Source organism: Mandrillus leucophaeus, unplaced genomic scaffold (genome assembly GCF_000951045.1).
Source record: "Mandrillus leucophaeus isolate KB7577 unplaced genomic scaffold, Mleu.le_1.0 Scaffold496, whole genome shotgun sequence".
NCBI lineage: Eukaryota > Metazoa > Chordata > Mammalia > Primates > Cercopithecidae > Mandrillus > Mandrillus leucophaeus.
This window is the reverse complement of record NW_012105320.1, coordinates 111,663-134,957: the sequence shown is the minus strand read 5'-3', so window position 1 is coordinate 134,957 and position 23,295 is coordinate 111,663. Positions and strand designations below refer to the sequence as shown.

The 23,295-nt window shown below is 50.3% G+C and overlaps 1 protein-coding gene across 9 annotated transcripts in view; it reads left to right on the top strand.

The window, feature by feature from the left end:
• The window catches only part of NF2 (neurofibromin 2 (merlin)), a 99,110-nt gene extending 76,015 nt beyond the window's left edge, over window positions 1-23,095 (top strand). For 4 of the 9 annotated variants that reach the window (XM_011995703.1, XM_011995709.1, XM_011995708.1 and 1 more), the window contains 4 exons: window positions 2,118-2,245; window positions 5,379-5,541; window positions 7,259-7,303; window positions 19,274-23,095. In XM_011995703.1, the coding sequence (XP_011851093.1) occupies window positions 2,118-2,245; window positions 5,379-5,541; window positions 7,259-7,294 (327 nt within the window). In that variant the 3' untranslated portion in view covers window positions 7,295-7,303; window positions 19,274-23,095. Of the gene's footprint in view, window positions 1-2,117; window positions 2,246-5,378; window positions 5,542-7,258; window positions 7,319-7,940; window positions 8,156-19,273 lie in introns of those variants that run through there. The other 5 variants (XM_011995704.1, XM_011995706.1, XM_011995710.1 and 2 more) reach the window with 5 other exon arrangements.
• Window positions 23,096-23,295: the final 200 nt, after the last annotated feature.

Below are 23,295 nucleotides of genomic sequence, written 5' to 3'. Positions count from 1 at the left end.
TGTATTTTGTTTTTATTTTTTATTTTGTTTATTATTATTATTATTATTATTTGAGAGAGAGAGAGTTTTATTTACTCTGTCACCCAGGCTGGAATGCAGTGGCAGAATCTCAGCTCACTGCAACCTCCGCCTGGTAGGCTCAAGTGATCCTCCCGCCCCAGTCTCCTGAGTAGCTGGGACCACAGGCATGTGCCACCACGCCCAGCTAATTTTTTTTTTTTTTATTTGAAAACTCCTTCAAAGAGCATTTTCTTGTTTTTTTTTTTTTTTTTTGATAGGGACAGGGTTTTGCCATATTGCCCCAGCTGGTCTCAAACTTCAGAGCTTAAGTGATCTGCCTGCCTCAGCTTCCCAAAGTGCTGGGATTATAGGCATGAGCCACTGTGCCCAACCTCTATGTGTTGTTTTTAAAATATACACTGGAGCAAAGCTTATACACTGCTGTAACTGCTCTCTCCTCTTAGCAGTCAATCCTGGAGGAGATCATCCATATCAGCTTTTTAATCATGTTTTGTTGTGTGGATGGATTGCAGTTCATTTAACCAGTCCCTCACAGATGAGTATTTAGTCTGTTTTCTTTTGCAATTTTGAACAAAATGGCACTGAATATCCCTGAACACAAATCTTGACACACACAAGTGAATATATTGGTAGAATAAATTCTAATAATAGAACCGTGGGGTCAAATTTTCAATTTTGATACTCTTCAAAGAAGTTGTACCAGTTCATGCTCTCACTGATGGTGCAGCAACTAGTACTGGTTTTTGCTGGAAATTTTTATGAAGTATAACATACATGTAGAGAAGTGCCCAGATTACAACTGTACAGCTTGAAGAATTTTCACAAACTGAACATACCTATGTACCCAGCACCCAGATCAGAAAACAGGACATCCCTGGCACCCCAGGAGCTGTCTCTCAGCACCCTTGCAGACAGTCTGCCTCGGGCCTTGAGAATGTCTCAAATGAATGTTCCAAGCCTCTGCTCTTTCCCAGACAGTGTCCTAGACTCAGTACGGGATCCAAGGATGAAAAAGAGGCAGATTGTTTGCAGGAAACTTGCAAATAGTAGAAAGAAGATACAGCCAAAAAGAAATCTTTTACAGGGTGGAATTGCAGAAGAACCATTAGAGAACTGTAAACACAGCATTAAGGGACAGTAAAGAAAAGGGTTGCCGGCTGGCTGGGAGGGGCTAGAAAGGCTTCGGTGAGAGATCATGGTGTTTGAGAAGGGCCTTGAAAGAGCGATGGAGCATAGGGAGGAGAAATGGGATAGGCAGGGGTACAGAGATGGGAAGGCAGTAGTCCAGGGGATAATAAACAATACTGACTGTGACTTAGTAGGGCAAATAGTAGGAGAAGCCAGGGAGCTAGATTGGGGCCCTCTTTAGATGACCCTTTGTTCTGGGATGAAAGTCAGAAACAAAAAACAAAAAAAACTACACCACCCCTGCTTCAAGACCTACTCCGGTTCCATTGTCCAATCCCAAGCCCCTTGGTGGGCAGGTGAAGCCCTTTGTGGTGGTGCCCATCTCCCACCCCACCTCTCCACACTGTATGGCAGACTCCTGGCACCCTCACTGGTCAGTGCCCCACCCATTGCCATACCTCCCACCTGGCAAACTTTCTCGTGGCACTGTCTTGGATCCCAGCAAAAGCAGCATCTCTTCTAGCCTCTGTTCGCTCCCTGGCTACAGTGTTTACCTTTTTAACAGTGATGATCTGTGAACACATCTATTTCCTGAACAAAACTTTCAGCTGCTCAAAGCCAAGGATGCTGTCTTGTTTTCGGCATCTCCAGCCCCTCTCACAGGGCCCGGGAGTTTCCTAAATGAAAAAGCGAGTGGGAGTTTGTGTTTGATTCAGCTGAGCGTGAAGAACGGTTAGAGATTTGAGGGGTGAGGGATGATTTTCCTGAATTTGTAGTCTTTGGTATTGTTCACCTGGCAGTGGCAAATGTGGAGGGACTGAAGTGGAGGGGCTCATAGTGCCATTGGGAGGTAGGACCTGAGTTGTGCCTATCGCCGCTGTGGCTGCTGGAGGATCAGTTGTCAACACAGTAGTGCCCCTCTGTTCTTGTATGACCCAAGCTCCTAATCCGAAATTTCTCATTAATAGCCCATGAACCCAATTCCAGCACCGTTGCCTCCTGACATACCAAGCTTCAACCTCATTGGTGACAGCCTGTCTTTCGACTTCAAGGATACTGACATGAAGCGACTTTCCATGGAGATAGAGAAAGAAAAGTATGTAGCCCCCTGTGCCCTGCTGTGGGCAGCCATGAACCAGAGTGAGTGATTGGGGCCTTGGGAAGCTGGGGCAGAGGTGAGGGGTTGCTGAAACAGCCTGTCGTTAGCTCCTACAGAGGTTTGCTCTGCTCTTACCTGCTGGAGGAAGAATTTCCTTAATTGGAAATTAAGGGACAACAGATCAGCATTCATTCTGAATGAATAAAAATAACACTTGACTAGTGACCTGGAGTTTATGATGGCTCTAAACCTCACCTAAAGTGTAGGACTGAGTTGTTAGCATCTCTGAGTCAGTTCAACTGCTGTTATGCTACTGGACTGTAGTCGCCTCCTAGTTGAGTTTTCCAGTGACTGGGATCTACGGTGGTTTCTTTGTCTAGAACAAAGAAAGATTAGAGAAGAGACTCAGGCTCAAGGCTAAGGAAAGCTGACAGTTGGTGGGGCCACTTTGCTGCAGTGGATGGCACTGGGCAGGGCCCCAGCATGGCCTGATCATGGCAGCTTTTGCTGAACTGCCCTCCATCTTCCCTTTATGGTGGGTAGAAGTGGATCAGAGATGGAAAGGAAAGGATCCCCACTGCAGAGGAAGTCTAAGCAAGGGCCCCTAGTTCCCAGAGCTAGTGGTAAGTTGGTTAACTGCCACTGCTTGCCGGAGGACAACCACAGCAGCTACCATGCATTGAGTGCCTGTGTGTCAGGGTTTTTGGCTTTTGTCTCATTTAATTCCTACTAACTGACAAACATCAAACTGACATCAAAGGTAGGTTTTCATGTTCCCATTTTATAAGGGAGAATTCAGATTTAGAGAGTTTAGTGAACTGCCCCAGCATCACACAGCTGATGCAGAGGAGCCCCTGGGTTGAAACCCCTCACCCATCTGACTCTGCAGCCCATGTGCTTTTACCAAGGGTAGTATCCTCAGGAAAAACCTTTGGGGAAAGTGTCTCCATGGAGTCCTGTATGGGCAACCACAATCCAGGCTGTTTTTCTTTGGGCTTTCACATTGAGGGTATAGCTAAGTAGCCAGTGAACCAGAGCCTCTAGCTGTCATATCTGCTGTCCATGTTCCTTTCACCATTATCCAGACATATATATTTATGTGGTTGGGATCGGGGATCAGGGTGAAGCTATTCTGCTATTTTATAGTTTGTATTTTGTTACTATCTTAGTTTGTTTTGGCTACTGTAACAAAATACCAGTGGCTAGGTAGCTTATAAACAACAGAAATTTATTTCTTGGCCAGGCACAGTGGCTCATGCCTATAATTCCAGCACTTTGGGAGTCCAAGGCAGGCAGATCGCTTGAGCCAGGAGTTCAAGACCAGCCTGGGCAACATGGCGAAACCCCATTTCTACTAAAAATACAAAAATTAGCTGGGTGTGGTGGCGCATGCCTGTGGTCCCAGCTACTCGGGAGGCTGAGGCAGGAGGATTGCTTAAGCCTGGAAGGCAGAGGTTGCAGTGAGCCCAGATCATACCACTGCACTCCAGCCCAGGCAACAGAGAGACACCCTGTCTCAAAAAAAAAAAAAAAAAAAAAAGAAAAGAAAAGAAAAGGAAAGAAAGAAATTGATTTCTCACAGTTTGGGAGGCTGGAAAGGCCAAGATCAAGGCACGGGCAGAGGTGGAGTCTGGTGAGGGCATTCTTCCTGGTTCATAGTCAGCCCTTGTCACTGTGTGCCCACCCAGTGGAAGGGATGAAGGGTCTCTCTGGAGTCTCTTTTATAAGGGCACTAATCCCATTCATGAGGCTCTACCCTCATGACTTCCCAAAGGCCCCATCTCCTGACGCCTGTGGTTTTTTTTTTTTTTTTGAGACGGAGTCTCGCTCTGTTGCCCAAGCTGGAGTGCAATGGTGCGATCTCAGCTCACTGTAACCTCTGCCTCCTGGGTTCAAGCGATTCTCCTGCCTCAGCCTCCTGAGTAGCTGGGATTACCGGCCCATGCTACCACGCCCAGCTAACTTTTGTATTTTTAGTAGAGACAGGGTTTCACCATATTGGTCAGGCTGGTCTCAAACTTCTGACCTCATGATCCGCCCACCTTGGCCTCCCAAAGTGCTGGGATTACAGGCATGAGCCACCATGCCCAGCTGGCAATTAGGTTTCGACATATGAATTTTGAAGACACGAACATTCAGACCATAGCACTTCTTACCCTTGCACATATTGGCAGAGTCTCTATACTAACCATGGCAATCCCTATGGAATGTTTTTGGTATTTGTATTGCACAGTTTTTCTGGCCATGCCTTGTAGTTGGACGCTTTGTGGGTGGTTTCCAGACTTTCACCATCATAGATGCTGTCACTCAGTGTGTCTGTTCTCAGGTGAGGGTAGGGATCTTTTCTTCCTTGCGTTGGGTGAGCTTCTGAGTGAGCTTCTGTCATCTTTAGATGAAGTCTCAGAACAAGTGGGACTGTGGATGTGGCCTATCACAAGAGATCACGTGAAGCTGGGCGCTGTGGCTTGTGCCTGTAATCCCAGCACTTTGAGGCCAGGGGTTCAAAGCCAGCCTGGGGAGCATAGCAAGATCCTATCAAAAAAAATGAGTTTACTTGAATTACTGCTCCAAGAAGGTTTGAGACAAGGAGATTGTTCTGGGTTCCCAGGAAGCTTGTTTCATGTATTTTTTTTTTTTTTTTTTTTGGTGCAGAACGAAAAGCTGTCTGTGACAGCTAGTATTTGTAGAGCCCCCTATGAGAATTTACCAAGGACTTTTCTACTCTTTCTTTCTCTTTTTCTTCTTCTTCTTCTTTTTTTTTTTTAATAGAGGCAGAATCTCGCTATGTTTCCCAAGCTGGTCTCCAACTCCTGGGCTCAAGCAATCCTCCTGCCTCAGCCACCCAAAGTACTGGGATTACAGGTGGAGCCACCATGCCTGGCCTCCACTTTTTTTTAATTTAATCCTGACCACGGCCCTGTGATCATTATCCCAATTTTAATGATGAGGAAACATTCATAGCACTTAAGTGACCAGCCTAAGCTCCACGGCCTGTGAGTGGCCAAGTAAAGATGTGAACCTCAGGCCTCAAACCCTAGATCCTGCACCAAGCAGCTTGTGGGCCACAGAGCACCTGAGCCGTGTCTCACTGTCGCCCAAGCCCTGATGCATGATACCCTCTTGCCGGCAGAGTGGAATACATGGAAAAGAGCAAGCATCTGCAGGAGCAGCTCAATGAACTCAAGACAGAAATCGAGGCCTTGAAACTGAAAGAGAGGGAGACGGCTCTGGATATTCTGCACAATGAGAACTCCGACAGGGGTGGCAGCAGCAAGCACAATACCATTAAAAAGGTACCCAGGGTCTCTTTCTTGTATTTTGCTGATCAGGACCGTCATTAATGAAATATGAGGTTGGCATCTGGTTTTCTCAGTAGCCAAGTCACTAGACTGTTAGCATCTTTTGTATGTACTTAGTTGAGGAAATTTTTAAACTTATGCCAGAAAGGGAATGTAATCTGCCAGTGACTAGGAACCCATTGGCTGGATGGCAGTTGAGCTTGTGTTAAAAGCTCTGACATAATGAACCCCTGTTACACAGGGGTTTTGATTCATCATTTAGCAGTAAAGCATAAAGCCCTTTTAAGCCAAGGGGTGTTATGCCCAGGGAGCTGCCTTACTTTATGAGAAAGCAGAATGAAATGGAGGCTATTGAGAATGGACTTTCCCTCTAGTCTTGTTGTGTCTTTAAGTGGCAAGGACTATAAAACCAAACTGAATTTTTAACTTTTTTCATACTCAAAAGGAAGTGTCTAGGAGAGAACCTCTTTGTTTTGAAAGAGAAGACTTTATTATGTTGCAAATGGTTTCATATCTTTCTCTATTGGTATTTTGAGCTTTCAGCATTGTTGAGTTTCAGAAGCTAAATTTCATACTAATTATCAGCCCAAGAGTATACCTCTTTCATTTGGGCCAAGCAGAAGGGTCCTCTCTTGCCAAATAATGCTCTGCTCTTAACTGATAGCCCAGGATCAGGTTAACACCTATAAAATAGGTGTTATTAAGATAAAACTGGGCTGGGCGTGGTGGCTCACGCCTGTAATCCCAGCACTTTGGGAGGCCGAGGCGGGTGGATCACGAGGTCAGGAGATCGAGACCATCCTGGCTAACACGGTGGAACTCCGTCTCTACTAAAAATACAAAAAAATTAGCCGGGCGTGGTGGCGGGCGCCTGTAGTCCCAGCTACTCGGGAGGCTGAGGCAGGAGAATGGCGTGAACCTGGGAGGTGGAGCTTGCAGTGAGCCGAGATTGTGTGACTGCACTCCAGTCTGGGAGACACAGTGAGACTCTGTCTCAAAAAAAAGATAAAACTGTCCATTGACTTTAGGTGATACTGATGCAGTTAATTTTTTACTCTTTACCTCAGTCTTTAAAATGGGCTTCCAGTTTTACGGACTGTCTCTGTTTTTAGTGGTTAAGCTGTATCTGAAAACTCCAGGGGATCTGTTTCTACCTGCCATCGTTACTGGGTACAGCAGGCAGCCCTGACTTTTACCTCTCGACTCCAGTCAGAACTGGCACTGGGTAGAGAATTCCTTTTAATAGTGCAACCTAGAAGGAAAGGCATTTCCACATTCCACATTCTTCTTTTCTCTGGCTGCTGTAATTTACCAGCCTTCCCTTCCAAAACAAAATTATTAAATAGTAAAGAGAAGTTCAAGGGAGGCCTCAGCCATTAAGGAAAGAGGTAAAACAATGACTGAGCCAGTGAGCCAGTCAGCCCTTAAATGAACTGCCTTAGACACCCCATCTCACCCCTTACCCCCAGCCTTGTGATCTGGGTCCCCGGAACAGTCTCACTATTTCCACTGCGGCTGCAATGAGCAGGGCCTTCAGCCACAGAAACCTGCAGTGTGAAAGCTGGAGAGACCCCGTTCCAAGCCATTAAAACAAACAAGATCACTCGTCACGATTTCAGGCCTATCCAAGCATTTTGCAGATAGCACTTATGGCATTGTTGATATCACAGGGTATGTTTTTGTTTTTCTTCATTTTATTTTGCTGGTTTAGCCTCAAGCCCAAGGCAGAAGACCTATCTGCATTTGAGCCCTCAAAGTAGGTTGTTCCCAGGTACTCTCTCTGTGGTGATGGCACTGCCCTCTGTGATACTAACCCGTGCATGAGCTTGCCTGTCTCTGTCCTCAGGCCACACTGAGCCCTTACGAGGGCAGGTGGTGCCTGGGTACTGGCCGCAGCATGCTTTGAGTCTAAAAGCAGGCACCCGCCCTGTGGAGCCAGACCAGCCTCCAGGGCCCCAGAAGACTGCCTCGTTCCGAAGAGCATGTCATGGGGCTGTAGGACCGGCCGTTCTTCCCATCTCGTGTCATTGTTGGGCTGGGGAAGGTTATGGCTTCTTGTCCAGTCAGGTGTGTCTATAAGTCCTTTGTCTTGGTGGCATACTCCTAGCATGGAAATGGGGTCAATCTGGGCACTTTTGAGACTGGTGTCTGTAACTCAAGATCAAGACCTTTTACGCGGTGACAGCCTCTCAAGACCCATGGTCACTCCTGGCAGCTTCTGGTCGTGGGGCGAAGGGGTTGCCTGTGCTGGCTCATTTTCCTTTAGAGCTTTCCCTTTCTGTACATAGCCCTTTTCCTTTCAAATAAAGCAAACCCAGAGCACAGGGGTCTGATTTGTGAGTCCACGGGGAGTGGACTGTCTGTTCGTCCGTGCTCAGCCGCCTCTGCTTCAGCTTCCACTCCACAGGCTGAGCAGAGATGTGGTCAGAGTGAACTCACATTGGAACAGTACAGTCATGGCACCCCGGAGAGGAGCGGTCACTGGTTGCTGAATGAATTAACTGAATGTTTGCTGCTTTTCTCCTGCAACAGTTCGTTATTCTTCCAGCATGCCTAGGCAGTAGAGAGAATGTATTTTGCCCAATAATAAAATGACATCCTGCCTCTACTTCTCACCTAATCCCCAGTAGTACCCATGCCAACAAGCTCCACACCACCCGACAGCAGCGTAGGATGTGTCCATTGGAGTCTTCCCCGCAGTTTCTGCTCATAGAGTAGAATAAACTAATTGGAACCTTCCTACCAAAAAGAGGTCTGGCATAAGATAGATCCTACTTGTGGTCGTTATCCCATCAAGAGAGGTCAGCTGTTAAAGTCCCTGATAGATCTTATTAAAAGGTACACTTGAGCCATCAGTGGTTCCAAGAATCCATGACATGAACCCTGTTTTGTATGTGACACTTTCATTTAGCGGGCTCCTGTTTCTTCAGCTTTCATACCCATGTTGGCATTGATACCCTGATACAGAACAGTCCGTGCTCTGAGCAGGGCAGTTATGGCCAGCGTTGTCATGGGCAGGTCAGCTCACAGCACCCAGAGCAGCCAGGTGGACCCACCTTGGTTTACTGAACTTTTTGTAACCACAAGGGCAAGCAGAAAACCCGCTGCATTTCACCCAGTGCTGCCAGGTGTTCCCAGCCCGAATGTGATTTCTTCTTTCTTCCTTCTATAATGATGCAGAGTGCTGAAATTCTTCAGGGTCCTGATTCTGACTGTCATTTTACACTGAGCTTTTACTGCAGACAAAAGAAGTTTCATTTTTAGTTAAATTTGCACTGCTCCTAGGACATACATGGATGCATTTATTTATTCATTCATTTTAATGTCTTGATGTGAACTTGTTTTTAAAGCAGGCTGCCAGGCAGTTAATCAAACACTCGGGTTAATTAAGGGTTAATAAAAGCATGGACTTGATGTTTAATATGACAAGCGTTCTCTCAGCATCACTAGATTAAATAGTGCTGCACTACTAAATTTTGCTGCACATGAAGTTCAGTGCACGTTCCATTTTCTAGACTTTGGCAGTCCCTGTGGTCAGTGACCGGGACTGATGAGCAGCCACATGCCTGCACTAGGGTGGCTCTGGGGTGGTGCATGCTGCAGTCTGGCTGGCACAAGCCTAGCTGAAGAGAAGTGCTGCTTTAGGCTTGGATGTGGGAATACCTAGATGTCAAGGGCAGAACTCCATCTAGAATGCCTGGGGATGAGATGCAAAAGCTGGTAGTGAATGGAACAGTTTCCAGTGTCCAAAAGCTCACTAATCTGGGATCAAACCAGCCTGCATTGATGTTAGTTTTATTTTGTTTTGAGACACAATCTCCCTCTGTCACCCAGGCTGGTACGTTCTTGGCTCACTGCAACCTCCACCTCCCAGGCTCAAGTGATCCTCCTGCCTCAGCCTCCCAAGTAGCTGAGACTACTAATTTTTGTATTTTTTGTAGAGATGGGGTTTCACCATGTTGCCCAGGCCGGTCTTGAACTCCTGGGCTCAACCGATCTGCCCAACTCTGCCTCCCAGAGTGCTGGGATTATAAAAGTGAGCCACCGTGCCTGGCCTCTTTTGTTTTTAATGAGGTTTTTTGTTTGTTTTGTTTTGTTGAGACAGGATCTCACTCTGTCACCCACATTGGTGACAGCCTCAACCTCCTGGGCTCAAGCGATCCTCCCACCTCAGCCTCCCAAGTAGCTGGGACTACAGGCATTTGCCACTACGCTTGACTGATTTTTAAATTTTTATTTTTGTAAAGATGAATTTCGCCATGTTGTCCAGGCTGGTCTCGAACTCCTAAGCTCAAGTGGATCTTCCCGCCACAGCCTCCCAAAATGCTGGGATTACACACATGAGCCATCTTGCCCGGCCATTGTATTTGTCCTCGCTTTCAGTACTCTCCTGCCTCACTGAGAGGTCTCAGAGTCTGCTGTGTGATTTCAGCAGTAACCAGGGGGCTGTGTAACATTGAAGCTAATTCAAGGAGTTTGCCCTTAGGTTATGAAGGGTTACCACATTCCCTCAGGAATGCTGAGCGGCCATCCAGTCGGATTAACCGAGGTTCCTACTTCTCTGCCACTTCCTTTTTCTATAATTCTTTGTGTTTTTTTTTTTTGTTTGTTTGGTTTTTTTGTTTTTTTTTTTTTTTTGAGACGGAGTCTCGCTCTGTCGCCCAGGCTGGAGTGCAGTGGCACAATCTCGGCTCACTGCAAGCTCCGCCTCCCGGGTTCACGCCATTCTCCTGCCTCAGCCTCCCGAGTAGCTGGGACTACAGGCGCCCGCCCCTGCGCCCGGCTAATTTTTTCTATTTTTAGTAGAGACGGAGTTTCACCATGGTCTCGATCTCCTGACCTTGTGATCCGCCCGCCTCGGCCTCCCAAAGTGCTGGGATTACAGGCGTGAGCCACCGCGCCCGGCCTTCTATAATTCTTATGCTCGCTCACACTCTCTCTCTCTCTTTTTTTTTTAATTATACTTTAAGTTCTAGGGTACATGTGCACAACGTGCAGGCTTGTTACATATGTATATGTGCAGCCATAAAAAAGGATGAATTCTTACTCTCTCAAGGCACAGTGTCTTCACCTTCAAAAGGTGAATAAAAATAGTCTTTGCCCCCAGGACTGTTGTGAGGGATAAATGAGAGAATGTGCATGAAACACTCAGTGCACAGTCAGAGCTCAGTAAGGGGTTAAAACTCTGAAAAGGGAAAATCTGCTTGTGATCCTGCAGCAAAGGGCGAAGGACAGCATGTGGGCCACACCGCCAAATCTAGGTACACAGCTTGTGCTGGGCATATTCATTCATTGTATTAATTGCTACGTGGCTGGAAGTAAAAACTTTTAAAAAGCCATAACTGGCCAGGCACAGGGGCTCACACCTATAATCCTAGCACTTTGGGAGGCCGAGGCAGGTGAATCACCTGAGGTTGGGAGTTCGAGACCATCCTGACCAACATGGAGAAACCCCATCTCTACCCAAAATACAAAATTTGCCGGGTGTGGTGGCGCATGCCTGTAAACCCAGCTACTTGGGAGGCGGAGGCAGGAGAATCGCTTGAACCTGAGAGGTGGAGGTTGCGGTGAGCCAAGATCATGCCATTGCACTCCAGCCTGGGCAACAAGAGCAAGACTCTGTCTCAAAAATAAATAAATAAATAAATAAATAGCCATAATTAACTTTACTGGTTCCTTGTAATATTTGACTTGGGTTTGCAAGGATATATTTTTCTCCTCTCGCTAATCTTAACTTCCTATATTTCCATTTTTCCCAATTGATGATCAGTACAACTAGTTTGGCATTTGCATCTGAGTCAGAGCAGTGCTAGCGATCAGAAGCCACCCTAGGGAACCTGGAATTGTTTCATTCTCAGCGGGAGCGACACGTGTCCTGGCATCTGAGCCTTCCAAGTGAGGGGAATGAGTCTGGCAGTCAGGCTGGGGTTGGGGGACACAGGGTGCCTCGAGCCTGACTTTTGTGCCTTCAGAGCCACAGTGCTGATGATGGGAGTGGTGGCTTGGTGTGGCATAACTGTACCACCACACCTTGAAGGTAAAATGCAGTCTTGGAATATATACATTCAGGGTCTTTCTTTCATCCTTTCTCAAAAGAGGGGTTTCAGTCTCCCGATCCTGAGCTGGTCTGAGTGCCAGCAAACAAAGTCATCACTTTTGTGCCTGTGGTCTCCCAGGGAGCACAGGATTTCCAAGGAAATTGATGGATGAGAAATCATGGGGGTGGTGGAGCTTAGAAAGCTTATTTCATTAGTAAATGGTTTGAACCGTCAAGGTCCAGCTGTGGTTTCCACTGATGGAGGAACAGGAAGAAGAGGAGCCTTGACATTTATCTCAAGCGCCAGCAGCTTCTCTTGGATCAGGAAGACATAAAAGTCCAATGTCATCTTCAATTTGTGCGGGCTCCCCTTGGAGTTGCAGAGCCGGTGAAGTGAAGTAGAACAGTTAAAAAAACACCCGGGGAAGTGATAAATCACAGAGAGAGATTGCATATGCGGGAAAGGCGTCTCCCACAATTAAAACAAGTGGCTAGAGCCTCCCTGGCGACCTCTGGTCTGCACTGCCAGCCCTGAAGATGGCTGCTAAATTACTTAAGTTTAATAGGTAGTTAATATAGCCAACCCTCCTTATGACCCCAGTGGGCTGAATGGCTCTGCTTGCTCTAGGAACTGGGTGTTGTATGGGTAGAGCATCCTTGGCCTTGACATAAAAGGTAGCATACTGGCTCACCAGCCCTGAACCTTTCCTTTCTTGTTGCTGGAGCAAGGCAGGGGTGAGAGGGGGAAGGAAAGAAAAAGGAGTGGGGAGTGGGGTGGGTAGCAAGCATTAACAGGGAGCAGTAGCAGCACCAGATGTGAGCGTAGCACACTGCGAAGAAATTGCAGAGGCCATCCGAATTCTTCCTCTCCACTTCCTGGCTCTGTGGAAGCCCAGGGAAGGCTTTAGGAACTGTGGGCTGTTCTTAGTGCTCCTCCCGGCTGGGACACCTTGAGCTCATCCCTGAAGGCCACTCCTACCACTCTCACACACTGAGTTCCTGGTTTCTCGTAACTGTTGAGAGCTTAGTTTTCTTGCTTGTTTCTGGTAGCTCTAGATAGAAGAACTATCAGCCTCTTTTCCAAAAGTCTACAAGCCAATCCTCTTTTTGGTTGAGAGACTTTACCTGGTCAAGCAGTTATTCTTTGGGAGGTGTTGAAGAGCCTACAAACCTGCCTTGCCTGCCTAGGTATTTTACGACCATTTGGAAGTACCTGAGGATATTACCAGGCCTTATTTGATGCAGTAAAACATCCCGTTTGGCCCCTGGGCACTGAAGATATGTTTCAGTGCAGCTCTCCTCTGCACCGGATTTGTTGCTGCAACAGTGGGAGGGAAGAGCCGGATGCAAACTCATTCTTCGAGTTCTGTTCTCATGATCCTTGCCGTTCTGTTCTCATGATCCTTGCCGTGATTTCTCTTTTGATGTTGGCAATTTAAAAATGACATCAGTCTATCTGGACCTTTTTCCTAAGGCTCTTGCTCAGATCACTCAGTAGATAGCCGCCACCTGCCCAGTAAGGTGAATCAGGCCCATCAGGCCATTTGTCAGGGGAAGGAACGGAGGAGCAGCGGAGGGCCCCGCCGGCGCCACAGGACAGCCTGCAAAGCAGGCAGACAGGTTTCCAGGCAGCTTCTGCTGCTTTGGGTCCCTCAGGGATTAATACACAAAAAAGGCCCCTTGGGTATTCAGTGGCAGATTTCTCTTGAGAGCAGATAAAGTCGCTAATACCACATTGGATTTGTTCATTGGGGTGGACTTGGCCTTTCATTCCACCTCTGTGTAGGATAAGTGTATGGATAGTGCTCCCACTGTGCACATCACTAGATGGCATTTGGGTGCAAACTGTCCCTAGCAAGACTGCAGAAAGGCTTGATCTGGGATGTGGTGGCTCATGCCTGTAATCCCAGCACTTTGGGAGGCCAAGGCGGGCGGATCACGAGGTCAAGAGATCAAGACCATCCTGGCCAACATGGTGAAACCCCGTTTCTACTAAAAATACAAAAATTAGCTGGGCATGGTGGCACGCGCCTGTAGTCCCAGCTACTCAGGAGGCTGAGACAGGAGAATTGCTTGAACCTGGGAGGCAGAGGTTGCAGTGAGCCGAGATCGCGCCACTGCAGTCCAGCCTGGCAACAGAGTGAGACTCCGTCTCAAAAAAAAGAAAAAGAAAAAGAAAATCTTGATCTGGCCACTTAGTACAGCCATCCCCCTTCACTGGTCCTTCCTCTTGGCTCATTTGGAAGGGGGAAGGTTTCCCACATCCCAAACCAAAGATTCTTTTGGAATTTGCTGCTACTGGATTCAGCTGTCACCTTTCTGCTCCGACTCTGCTTTCTCCCCGTGGATCCACGTGCGAGAGGATCTGCACGTCCTTTTGTGTCTGCACCCTCCCCTGCTCCTTCGTTTTCAATATGTAGTAGTGGAGAGGAAGTATAACATGATTTTAGGGCTCACATTTCAATTGCACTGCATTTTTATGGGACAAGCAGAGACCCAGCACCTGGAGTTATTAGGTTAGTATCTAAAATGGGTTCAGCGCTGTGAGTCTTATTGTTTAAAATGAATGAGATGGTCCCCTCCTGCCTTCTTTTCTCCTCCCTTGGGATGAGTGGATTGAGGCAAGGCCCCCAGAGACGAGCTGAAGGAATCCTGGTGCTCTGATTAGTTTTGTTCCCCAGCTTAATTGTACAGCTTCCTTTCTCTCACCACTGATAGCCGAAGTGGCTCTGTGTCTCCCCCCACCTTCCCTTGCTTTAGGAACAAGATGATCACAATGCAGCCTTGTGAATCAATTTTCTCTCTGTGCTGATGAAAGTGTAATTCATTCTTAATCAAGCAGGCTTGCTGCTGCAGGCTCCGTGCCGGAATACATTTAGTTACCCTCCCATCACTTTGGGAAACGATCCCCCAAAAGGACTTTTAGAGGAGAGCTGGAAGGAGAGTTGGCCGTGCGCCTCGTACTGTGGTTTTCCAGCAGGGGGCACTCTCAGGAACGATGCTGGCGGAGGCTTTGTAGCTGGAAGCCTTCCGCTGCTGGCAGGGCAGCAGGGGAATGTTTGTCCCAGGTGCCTTCCAGGCTTGCTTTCTCCAGACCCTGGGGCCATTTCTCAGGAGTACCTTAATGGGCCACCCAAAATCCTCAGGTAGCAGTGAGGAGGAACAGTTGAAGATGCAGATTGCATGCCTGGGTTAGAGAGTGCCGGCCAGGTTCTTTTAGCCAGCCTCCTCTGTCTTTTTAAGTAGACAGATGTGTCTCCTGAATCTGAACTTGTTTAGAGCGGGTGAATGTGCCTGTTTTTGTCACACCACACACAATTTGGGGAGTGTAAGGAGGCCCAGCTCTGCCAGAGTGGAACTCTCCTAAGTTCTCCCCTGCCCTCTCACAGCCTGCTGGCTGTCACAAACAGCTGGCAGTTTTATGGACAAGTGGGCAGGGGGAAAGGGACTTTGCCGGGGCTGAGGGGCTGAGTCTCGATGTTGGGCAGGAAGGAAAAGCCAGGCGCCAACAAGTGGATCAGAGTGGGGATGTGAAGATGAACAGTCAGATAGCAATAAAGCCTCAGAGATCCGCCCCAGAGAAAGAAAAGGAAGTTCGTCTCCTCAGAATGGAATTGGATTAGTGACAGACTTGAGCAGCCGGTTCAGTCTAGAGAGAACTTAATTCCTCCTGTGTTATTCACACGGCTAATTCTAATCAGATGTGAAGAGACAGCTGGAGGAGAGCAGTGGGTCAGCCCATGCCTGGTGCGGAGGCTTCATGTTCTTGTAGGCATCTTCAGGGAACTGGCAGGAGTGCTTTGGGTTGGAGATTCTGAGCAGGGCCCTTGGGTTTATAGCCTGCCCAGGGAGCAGGGCCCTGCTGCGGGACTCCCATGGTTTACCTCGTCTAGATTCAGTGAGAGTTCTGAAGGACAGTGCATGGCAGATGTCACTGGTCACATTCACCAGAGCTTGGCCCACTTGTCTTCAGAAGGATTCAAAGGCAGTTGACCAGACTTGGCAGGTCCCAGACTGGTGCAGCCACTGTCTTGGAGACCCTGGTTGTACACCCTGCGGTGCTTCTGCTTTGTTACTTGCTGAAATTTGGAGACCTCTTCTCTCTGGATTACCTTCAAGATACTCATTGTGCATGCGAGGAATTCCCCGCCCTCGTGGGGGACTCCACTCTCCAGGCAGGCAAGGATGGGCGAGGGGTGGGCTGTTGCTGGACTGCCAAAGGGAGCATGGGCATTTTTGTTTGGAATTCAGGGTGGGGATGGGACTCATCAGAGTGGCTTCAGTGCTCAACTCACAGTGCAACATAGGGCAAGGTGAAGGCCTTCGTGGGAGGCCTCTTCTGGCTCTAGCAAGCAGGTGTTGCTGGGCAGTGTAGAGGGACCCAGGCCGGTTGCTGAGCAGGAAGATGTACCTAACACTGGTGGGCCCGCACACCTTAGGGTATGAGAGCATCGCAGGGGAACCAGGAAACTTGTTAGCTGGTTTTCATGTGTTTAAAAAGACGACTCGGAGGCAGAGTTTATTTTACGAAGGGCTAGCTTTTTGCCATTTCTTCTGAGCTTTTGCCTTTTCCTTTATGAATACTTCCTGCCTGTGGGTGTACTGTAAATGTGACAGCCAGTGAGCTTTCTAGAAGCAGCAGATGGTGAAAGATCCACAGGTGAGGAGCCTGCCCACTGGAGGGGCGAGACAGTGCCCAGGCAGGGCGTGCAGGTGGCAGAGCTGTTTGTGTGCCCGGCAGGGAGGCTTCCCAAGCTCTCTGTAGAAAAACTCCTGCCTGAGGGCAAATGGCTCCCCTGAGCCTCTACCTGCAGGAAAGAAAGCCAAGGGCTCTCCTCGTCTCACTGCCTGCCTTCCTTACCTGCTTGGAGGAGGGCATCCTGGTGTCTGAGATAAAGGATACTGCCGAGGCGGAAGCAGAGCCATGGGGGTGGCTGGGAGGGCCACTCCAGCAGGAGGGAGGAGCACTGTGCAGTAAATTCTGACTCCGGGGTTCCTGTGGGGACTGAAACCCATAGGAACTGCACAGTGAGGGTAAAGGGTGGTGTGGCAGCAGCCAGGTCTGTCTGAGGAGCAAGCAGCAGTGGCCAAAGGCTCCCAGGGCCCTCGGGCAGCAGCCCTTGCTGACCAGTGCAGCCAGGTCACGGCTGCCTCCAGCTGGTGGGTCTGCCTTTCCCTCTGACCACCTCAGTGCCTTCTGGAAGACTGCGGCTCTCTGTCCTGCCCAGTGGCTGTGGTGCCTTCCTACTTCTGTGTGCGCAGACTGATGTCCCTCTCTACCTTTACTTGTGGCTGAGGCGAGGCTCCTTCTCTTGCAAAATAAGAGGTGGGGCTGAGGTGCTGCAGTGCAGCTGGGGTGGGGCTCAGGAAGCAGCCTGCCCACCCGAGAGCACGCTGCATCCTAATAAGCACATGCTTGAGTCACTGGAATCTGGTGCTGCTGGCACTGCCAGAACCCTCCCCTGGCACCTCGAGGGGACAGCCAGCATGCTCCTCTGGTGGAGGATCCAGGAATTCTTGGAGCCAACATTACACAAATGGGCAGGAGCCTCTCAAGTCCCCCACAACCTGGGCTCCCTGCCTGGGGAAGTGGCCAGGCTTCATGGGGCATCACTTGGCCCGCCTGGTAGGCGTGGAGGCCAGTGCCATACATGATCTTGCTGTTGCCTGCACCCCTTCTTAACGAGCATCCTGCTCCCCGCTGGAAGGAGAGGAGCCAGGGCTGGGGAGGGGAGAAGCGTGATGCTGCTATTAGCAATAACAGCTGTCGAATTCCCACCATGCGCCAGGCGCAGTGCTGAGCGCATCACACACGGTTCCCAATTCCTCTGCCTGTCACCCCATGAGGAAGGGGCTGCCATCACGCCCGATTCACAGTGAGGAACTGAGGCCAGAGGGGAGCAAATGACCTGCCCAGGGCCACACAGCTGGTCAGTGGCCCAGGCAGCTGACTGTGCCTGTGTCTGACTCAAAGTGGCTGTTCTTTTCAGAAACCTGAGCGGAGACACTGGGCTCACATGCTTTCATTTAAACCCTCTCCCATTTTTGCCCCAGTAGTTATCTGGCAGCTAAAGCTCTTCCTCCTTTTTTCCCCAGTGACCATTCTGATTCCCATTATCACAGGGCACATAACTCCTGGCCCTTCTCCTCCCGATTACATTTAGGGAGAAGCCCATCCTGACGCAGCTCCCTTCTAGAGGGAGTTCCATTTAGGCAAAAAAGGGCTCTCCATTCCCATCAGAACCAGGCTTTCCAAAGGACTCTGAAATTGGTTCCGCTGAAGAAAGCAGCTGAGCTGCCTCCCCACATTCCGCTTGTTAGTCGGGAACTTCAAGGCCAAAAGATTTGGCAGGATTTAAAGAGTCGCTCTCAAGCTGTCTCATTCTGAGCACACTAGTGCTGTCTTCTGATGGTGAAGTAGTCGGTTTGGAATTTCCCTCCCTTGCCCTTTATGGAGCCGCTGATAGTACTGAGGACTCTTCACATGCAGACTCGAGGGGTCGAGAGAATGGGCCAGACCATCTTGCCTGCCCCATGGCAACCTCCAGAGAAAGGAGGCTCAGAGAGGTCAAGGGTGTCCACAGTGAGCTGGTGATGGCAGAGAGTGAGCTCTCAGACCTTCTCAGCCCCGTGTGGAGCTCTTGCCTCTCCTGCGCACCTCAGTTTAGTTTTCGTCATAGCCCATGTCCTGGTCTCTTAACAAACATTGTTTGAACTCCTGATCGGCACACAGCACTAAGCCAGATCTTTGGGGGATATGAAGATGAATGGTACGGACTCCCTGCCCTCCACCCCTGCACTCCTGTGGGAAGTCCCGGAGCTGGAAATGGAACACAGTCACATCCAAGGCATTGATTTCAGGAGTCAGCAGAGAGCAGGGAATAGGGAGAGTGCTGGCTCCAGATGCTTCTGTCCAGGGAGATGCTGGGAAGTGGCCCAGAGTCAGGGGCTTAGGAGGTTGCAAACTTCACCATGCCAAGAGCTCAGTCCCTGATCCACCCCATCCCCTTCCACATCTCCCTGACTGTCCTTTACATTTGCTGGGCAGAATGCCACCCATGTGCACCATCCCCACCCATGTGCACCATCCCTCCCTGCCTACACCAGCCACACTGAGAAAGGCGTTGCCTCCAGCTCGTGGAGAGAAACCCCTTCTCAGCTGCCAGGTCATGCGTAAGTTTGCTTCGGGACCACCTGGGAAACCAGGAGTAGAATGGGTAAACTCTTCCTCATCTGCCACAGGCCTGCCTTGCCCGAGGCCACGTCACCTTACCGCAGCCATGTTGCCAGGGCATGAGGACTAAGATGCTCACCCTGCCAAGCCCCGCAGACAGCACACCACAGAGGTGGCTCAGGGACCTTGGTAGATGGGAATGTGAGAATCTATTAAAATAGCCAGGGATCTCCGGTCCTCTGTCAAGAGGCAACGCTGACGGCTTTTTCCTGATGGTGTGCCTCTGCCCACCAGCCTTCCCTTTGCACGTCCTTATTTGTCACCTCCTAATTTGAATTATTGGGCAAATCTGGCCGCTTGTTTGGGACTGACCACCAACTTCTTGAGCATCTATTTGAACAGGCTTCCCTTTCGCTCCCAACCACCTCTGAGGTGAGTCCAAGTGGCAGGACAGGACCCTGTGTGACAGAGCAGAGGTCTCGTGCCCTCTCAAATTCTTCTCTGCTTTCTTACAGCTCACCTTGCAGAGCGCCAAGTCTCGAGTGGCCTTCTTTGAAGAGCTCTAGCAGGTGACCCAGCCACCCCAGGACCTGCCACTTCTCCTGCTCCTGGGACCACGGGATGGACCAGATACCAAGAGAGCCATCCATAGGGAGCTGGCTGGGGGTTTCCGTGGGAGCTCCAGAACTTTCCCCAGCTGAGTGAAGAGCCCAGCCCCTCTTATGTGCAATTGCCTTGAACTACGACCCTGTAGAGATTTCTCTCATGGGATTCTAGTTCTCTGACCTGAGTCTTTGTTTTAAGAAGTATTTGTCTTCCTTTGTCTAATGTGGGATTCCTGACTCCCTTCGTCCAAGGCACCCTGGTGTGTGTGTGTCTTGCACTCCAGAGCTGACCTCCACTGCCCAGCCTGGGAAGTCATTGTGGGGAGTGAGATACTGAAGCCCTGAGAGGCCAGTGCCAGCATCCCCACCCTGCCCAGGGTTCCGGAACATTCATTCCCCCACGGGCAGCGAAGCAGCCCAGCCCAGCAGATCCCAGGCCCGGCACGCCTGCCGGCTTCTCATCTTTAGGGAGCCCGCCCAGAGCTCGTGATGAGCAAGGGCTGGGTCCCCGCCAGGCACCCCGAGGCGGCGCTCTGGCTGGCAGCTGGTGGGGAATAGGCAGGGCAGCTGTGGCTAGGGAGAGACTTTAGGCAGAAGCTGTGATGCAGGCTGACTGCCAGCCGAGGGGCTGGGTAGTGCCGTGCGGGAGCTGATGGTACAGGGCACTCTCTGTCCCCCTCCGGCCACACTAGACCAGGGTCTGAGAGGCAGGCAGGAGCCACTCACGTCTTCCCCATTGCCCAAAGCCCATAGACACCCCTGCCTGTATGGGGCTGGGGCACTCCCTGGTCATACTGTAGTCAGCACCCGTAACCCGGCTATGACCAGGGATCCATAAGCCCTGTGGCTCTGCAGGTGCTGCTTCTCGCTGACCCAGACTCCGAGCTCCACCAGCCCAGTCTGCACGGCCCCTCTGCTTCACCTTCCCTCCTGGCCACGTGCCAGTGGTCACAGGCCACTTCCCAACCCACTGTTGTACCCAGGCCTCACTTTGTTGTTGCCCTTGTCCCTCTTCGGACCCTGAATTTTCTATTCCCTGGGGGCCAGCAAGGGCCATTTGTGCCCCTCCCAGCACAGGCCTGATGCAGGTGTCCACCCACAGGTGGCACTCACCTAGGCTGTCACAGGACCCACCTCCATGCCAGGCAGCAGAGGGCCACAGAACCACCCCACGGCTCACTCCCTGGGCTGGGGCCACCTTCTTGCCCTTTCTTTCTTTCTTTTTTACTGAGATGGAGTCTCGCTCTATCACCCAGGTTGGAGTGTGGTGGCGTAATCTTGGCTCACTGCAACCTCCACCTCCTGAGTTCAAGGAATTCTCCTGCCTCAGCCTCCCAAGTAGCTGGGACTACAGGCATGCACCACCACACTTGGCTAATGTTTTGTATTGTTAGTAGAGACGGGATTTTGCCATGTTAGCTAGGCTGGTCTCAAAACTCAAACCTGGGCTTACAGGCGTGAGCCACCACACCCTGCCCCTTCTTGCCCTTTCATTTCTCCATGACTGATGTTGCTGTGGCCATCCAGGGCCCTTGAGATCCTTCCAGTTTGGCTGTTATGCCAAGCAGGTGATTTGTCTTAATCAGATAAAAGATGCTTAGTAACTGGAGGCTATGGGGGCCTTGAGATTTTTGGAGAGCAGAGGTGGTCTCTGGCAATTCCGTCTGGTTTTGAGAAACTGAGCGGCTCACAGAGATCCTGTCTTCTTCCCACTATCAGGCTGACCTAACGGGGTTGGGCTGCTCAGCACCTGCTTGGGCCACCTTGCCCCAAGGAAACCAGCCCTGGGTGCCGCACAGCCACTTAGGGTCTGCAGGGTGGGACTGCAGAGCTAGAGCGCAATTGTGGATGCTGTGGCCCTGTGGCTTCTCCTAGTCTGGCCCAGCTAGGAGCAGAAGCTTCAGGCGTTTGTAAAGTGAGGTCTGGCTCTGTCTCCTCAGTTTTTTGTTTTTTTTTTTCCATTTCTGTTTTTTTTTTTTGAGATGGAGTCTTTCTCTGTCGCCCAGGCTGGAGTGCAGTGGCGCAGTCTCAGCTCACTGCAACCTCCGTCTCCCAGGTACAAGAGATTCTCCTGCCTCAGCCTCACGAGTAGCTGGCATTACAGGCGTGTGCCACCACACCTGTCTAATTTTTGTATTTTTAGTAGAGACGGGGTTTCGCCATGTTAGCCAGACTGGTCTGGAATTCCTGACCTCAGGTGATCCACCCGCCCCGGCTTCCCAAAGTTCTGAGATTATAGGCGTGAGCCACCATGCCTGGCCTCTTCTCAGTCTTGAAGCCCATCCCTGGATTTTCACTGGGAGTTACTTTCCTCCTGACCTGTAAATTTGTTCTTTAACAGTGGCTACAGGCGGGAGCATATGGTGGTTTATAAAAACACTGTTGGGCTTTGTTTCCTTCTTTAACTGCCGTGTGTACTTCTGAAGTCTGGGAAGTGCCAAGCCATGCGGCCTCAAGGGAGCTGGCTGGTGTTTGAGCTGTGGCAGAAGCACCTGGGGCTCCAGGGAGCAGGCTGGAGACTGTAAGACCTTGCTCAGCCAGGAGCACTCCCCTCCTTGAGGCAGGAATCCGAGGTGCCTCCCCACAGATGGAGAAGGTGGAGAGGAGGATGGGCCTCAGGAGCGTCCCAAGCCCCAGTAGCAGGAGAAAGAATGAAAGAGATGCCTTGTTTTCAGAGACTGGTTCCTGTGGCTGGGATGACTGCATCTTTTTTTTTTTTTTTGAGACAGAGTTTTTGCTCTTGTTGCCCTGGCTGGAGTGCAATGGCATGATCTTAGCTCACTACAACCTCCACCTCCCAGATTCAAGTGATTCTCCTGCCTCAGCCTCCCGAGTAGCTGGGATTACAGGTACGCACCTCCACGTCTGGCTAATTTTGTATTTTTCGTAGAGATGGGATTTCTCCATGTTGGTCAGGCTGGTCTCAAACTCCCAACCTCAGGTGATCCGCCCGCCTCGGCCTCCCAAAGTGCTAGGATTACAGGCCTGAGCCACCGCACTCGGCCAGACTGCGTCCTTTTTAAGCAAACGTTTTAGGGCCTGGGAGCTTGTCAAGTAAGGAAGTCTCAAGCCCACAGAGCAGCGTCCTGGCCACGGTGATTTCATTATGAGCGCTCTGCCTAGGCAGAAGCCCCACGGCACCGGGATCATTCATGAGGTCACTGCCCAGCTCATGATGTCCATGAAGCTGCCCTGTTGGCTGGTAGCCGTTACAGCTGTGCGGCACAGACGGCTTCGTTCATCCTGATCGAGGCCCCACCTCAGCCACAGCAGTCCCCCCGACCTGTGTTGTCCACCCTGTTATTCATGTACCTGCCAGGCCCTGCTAGACAGCACCCTGTGGCATTACATAACACTTCATGAGTGGCTGTGTCTTGTAATTTTAGGGACAGGTTTCTCTCTTTCCCTCTCTTTTTTTTTTCAAGAGCCCAGAGACTGACAACCAGCTGCAGTGTCTAAGTGTTCCTCACTGACAGGGTGGGGCCTCGCCGCCCCTGGAGGGAGCAGCCTTGGCAAGGAGACAGCCTGGCCCAGTGACCCTGGGCCCAAGCCAGCCCCTCCAGGGCTTTCAGGGAAGCGCCATCCATTTTCAAAGATGTCAGACGTCACTTCTTCCTGTAGGGCCCGAGTCCTGCCTCCTGTCAGGGCCAGACCATGGAAGGCTATTTTCTATTCTGGGGAACTATTGTAATTTAAATGATTGTTTTAATAAAAATTCTAAGCTGGAAAATACTTGCCTTGGGCTTCCTCAGTTTGCCTGTTGCTCAGGCCATTGAGGCGTCAAGAATGCGGCTGGGTGGTAGGGCCGTCTTGTGGTTTTGTGGAGAAACGAGCCCGCTGCTGTCCCTGACTGCTCGGGCCTTCACCTCTGGCCCCTTGTCTTTGGTGGCAAAAGAATCACCTCCTTCCACAACACCCCTATTGACACCTTT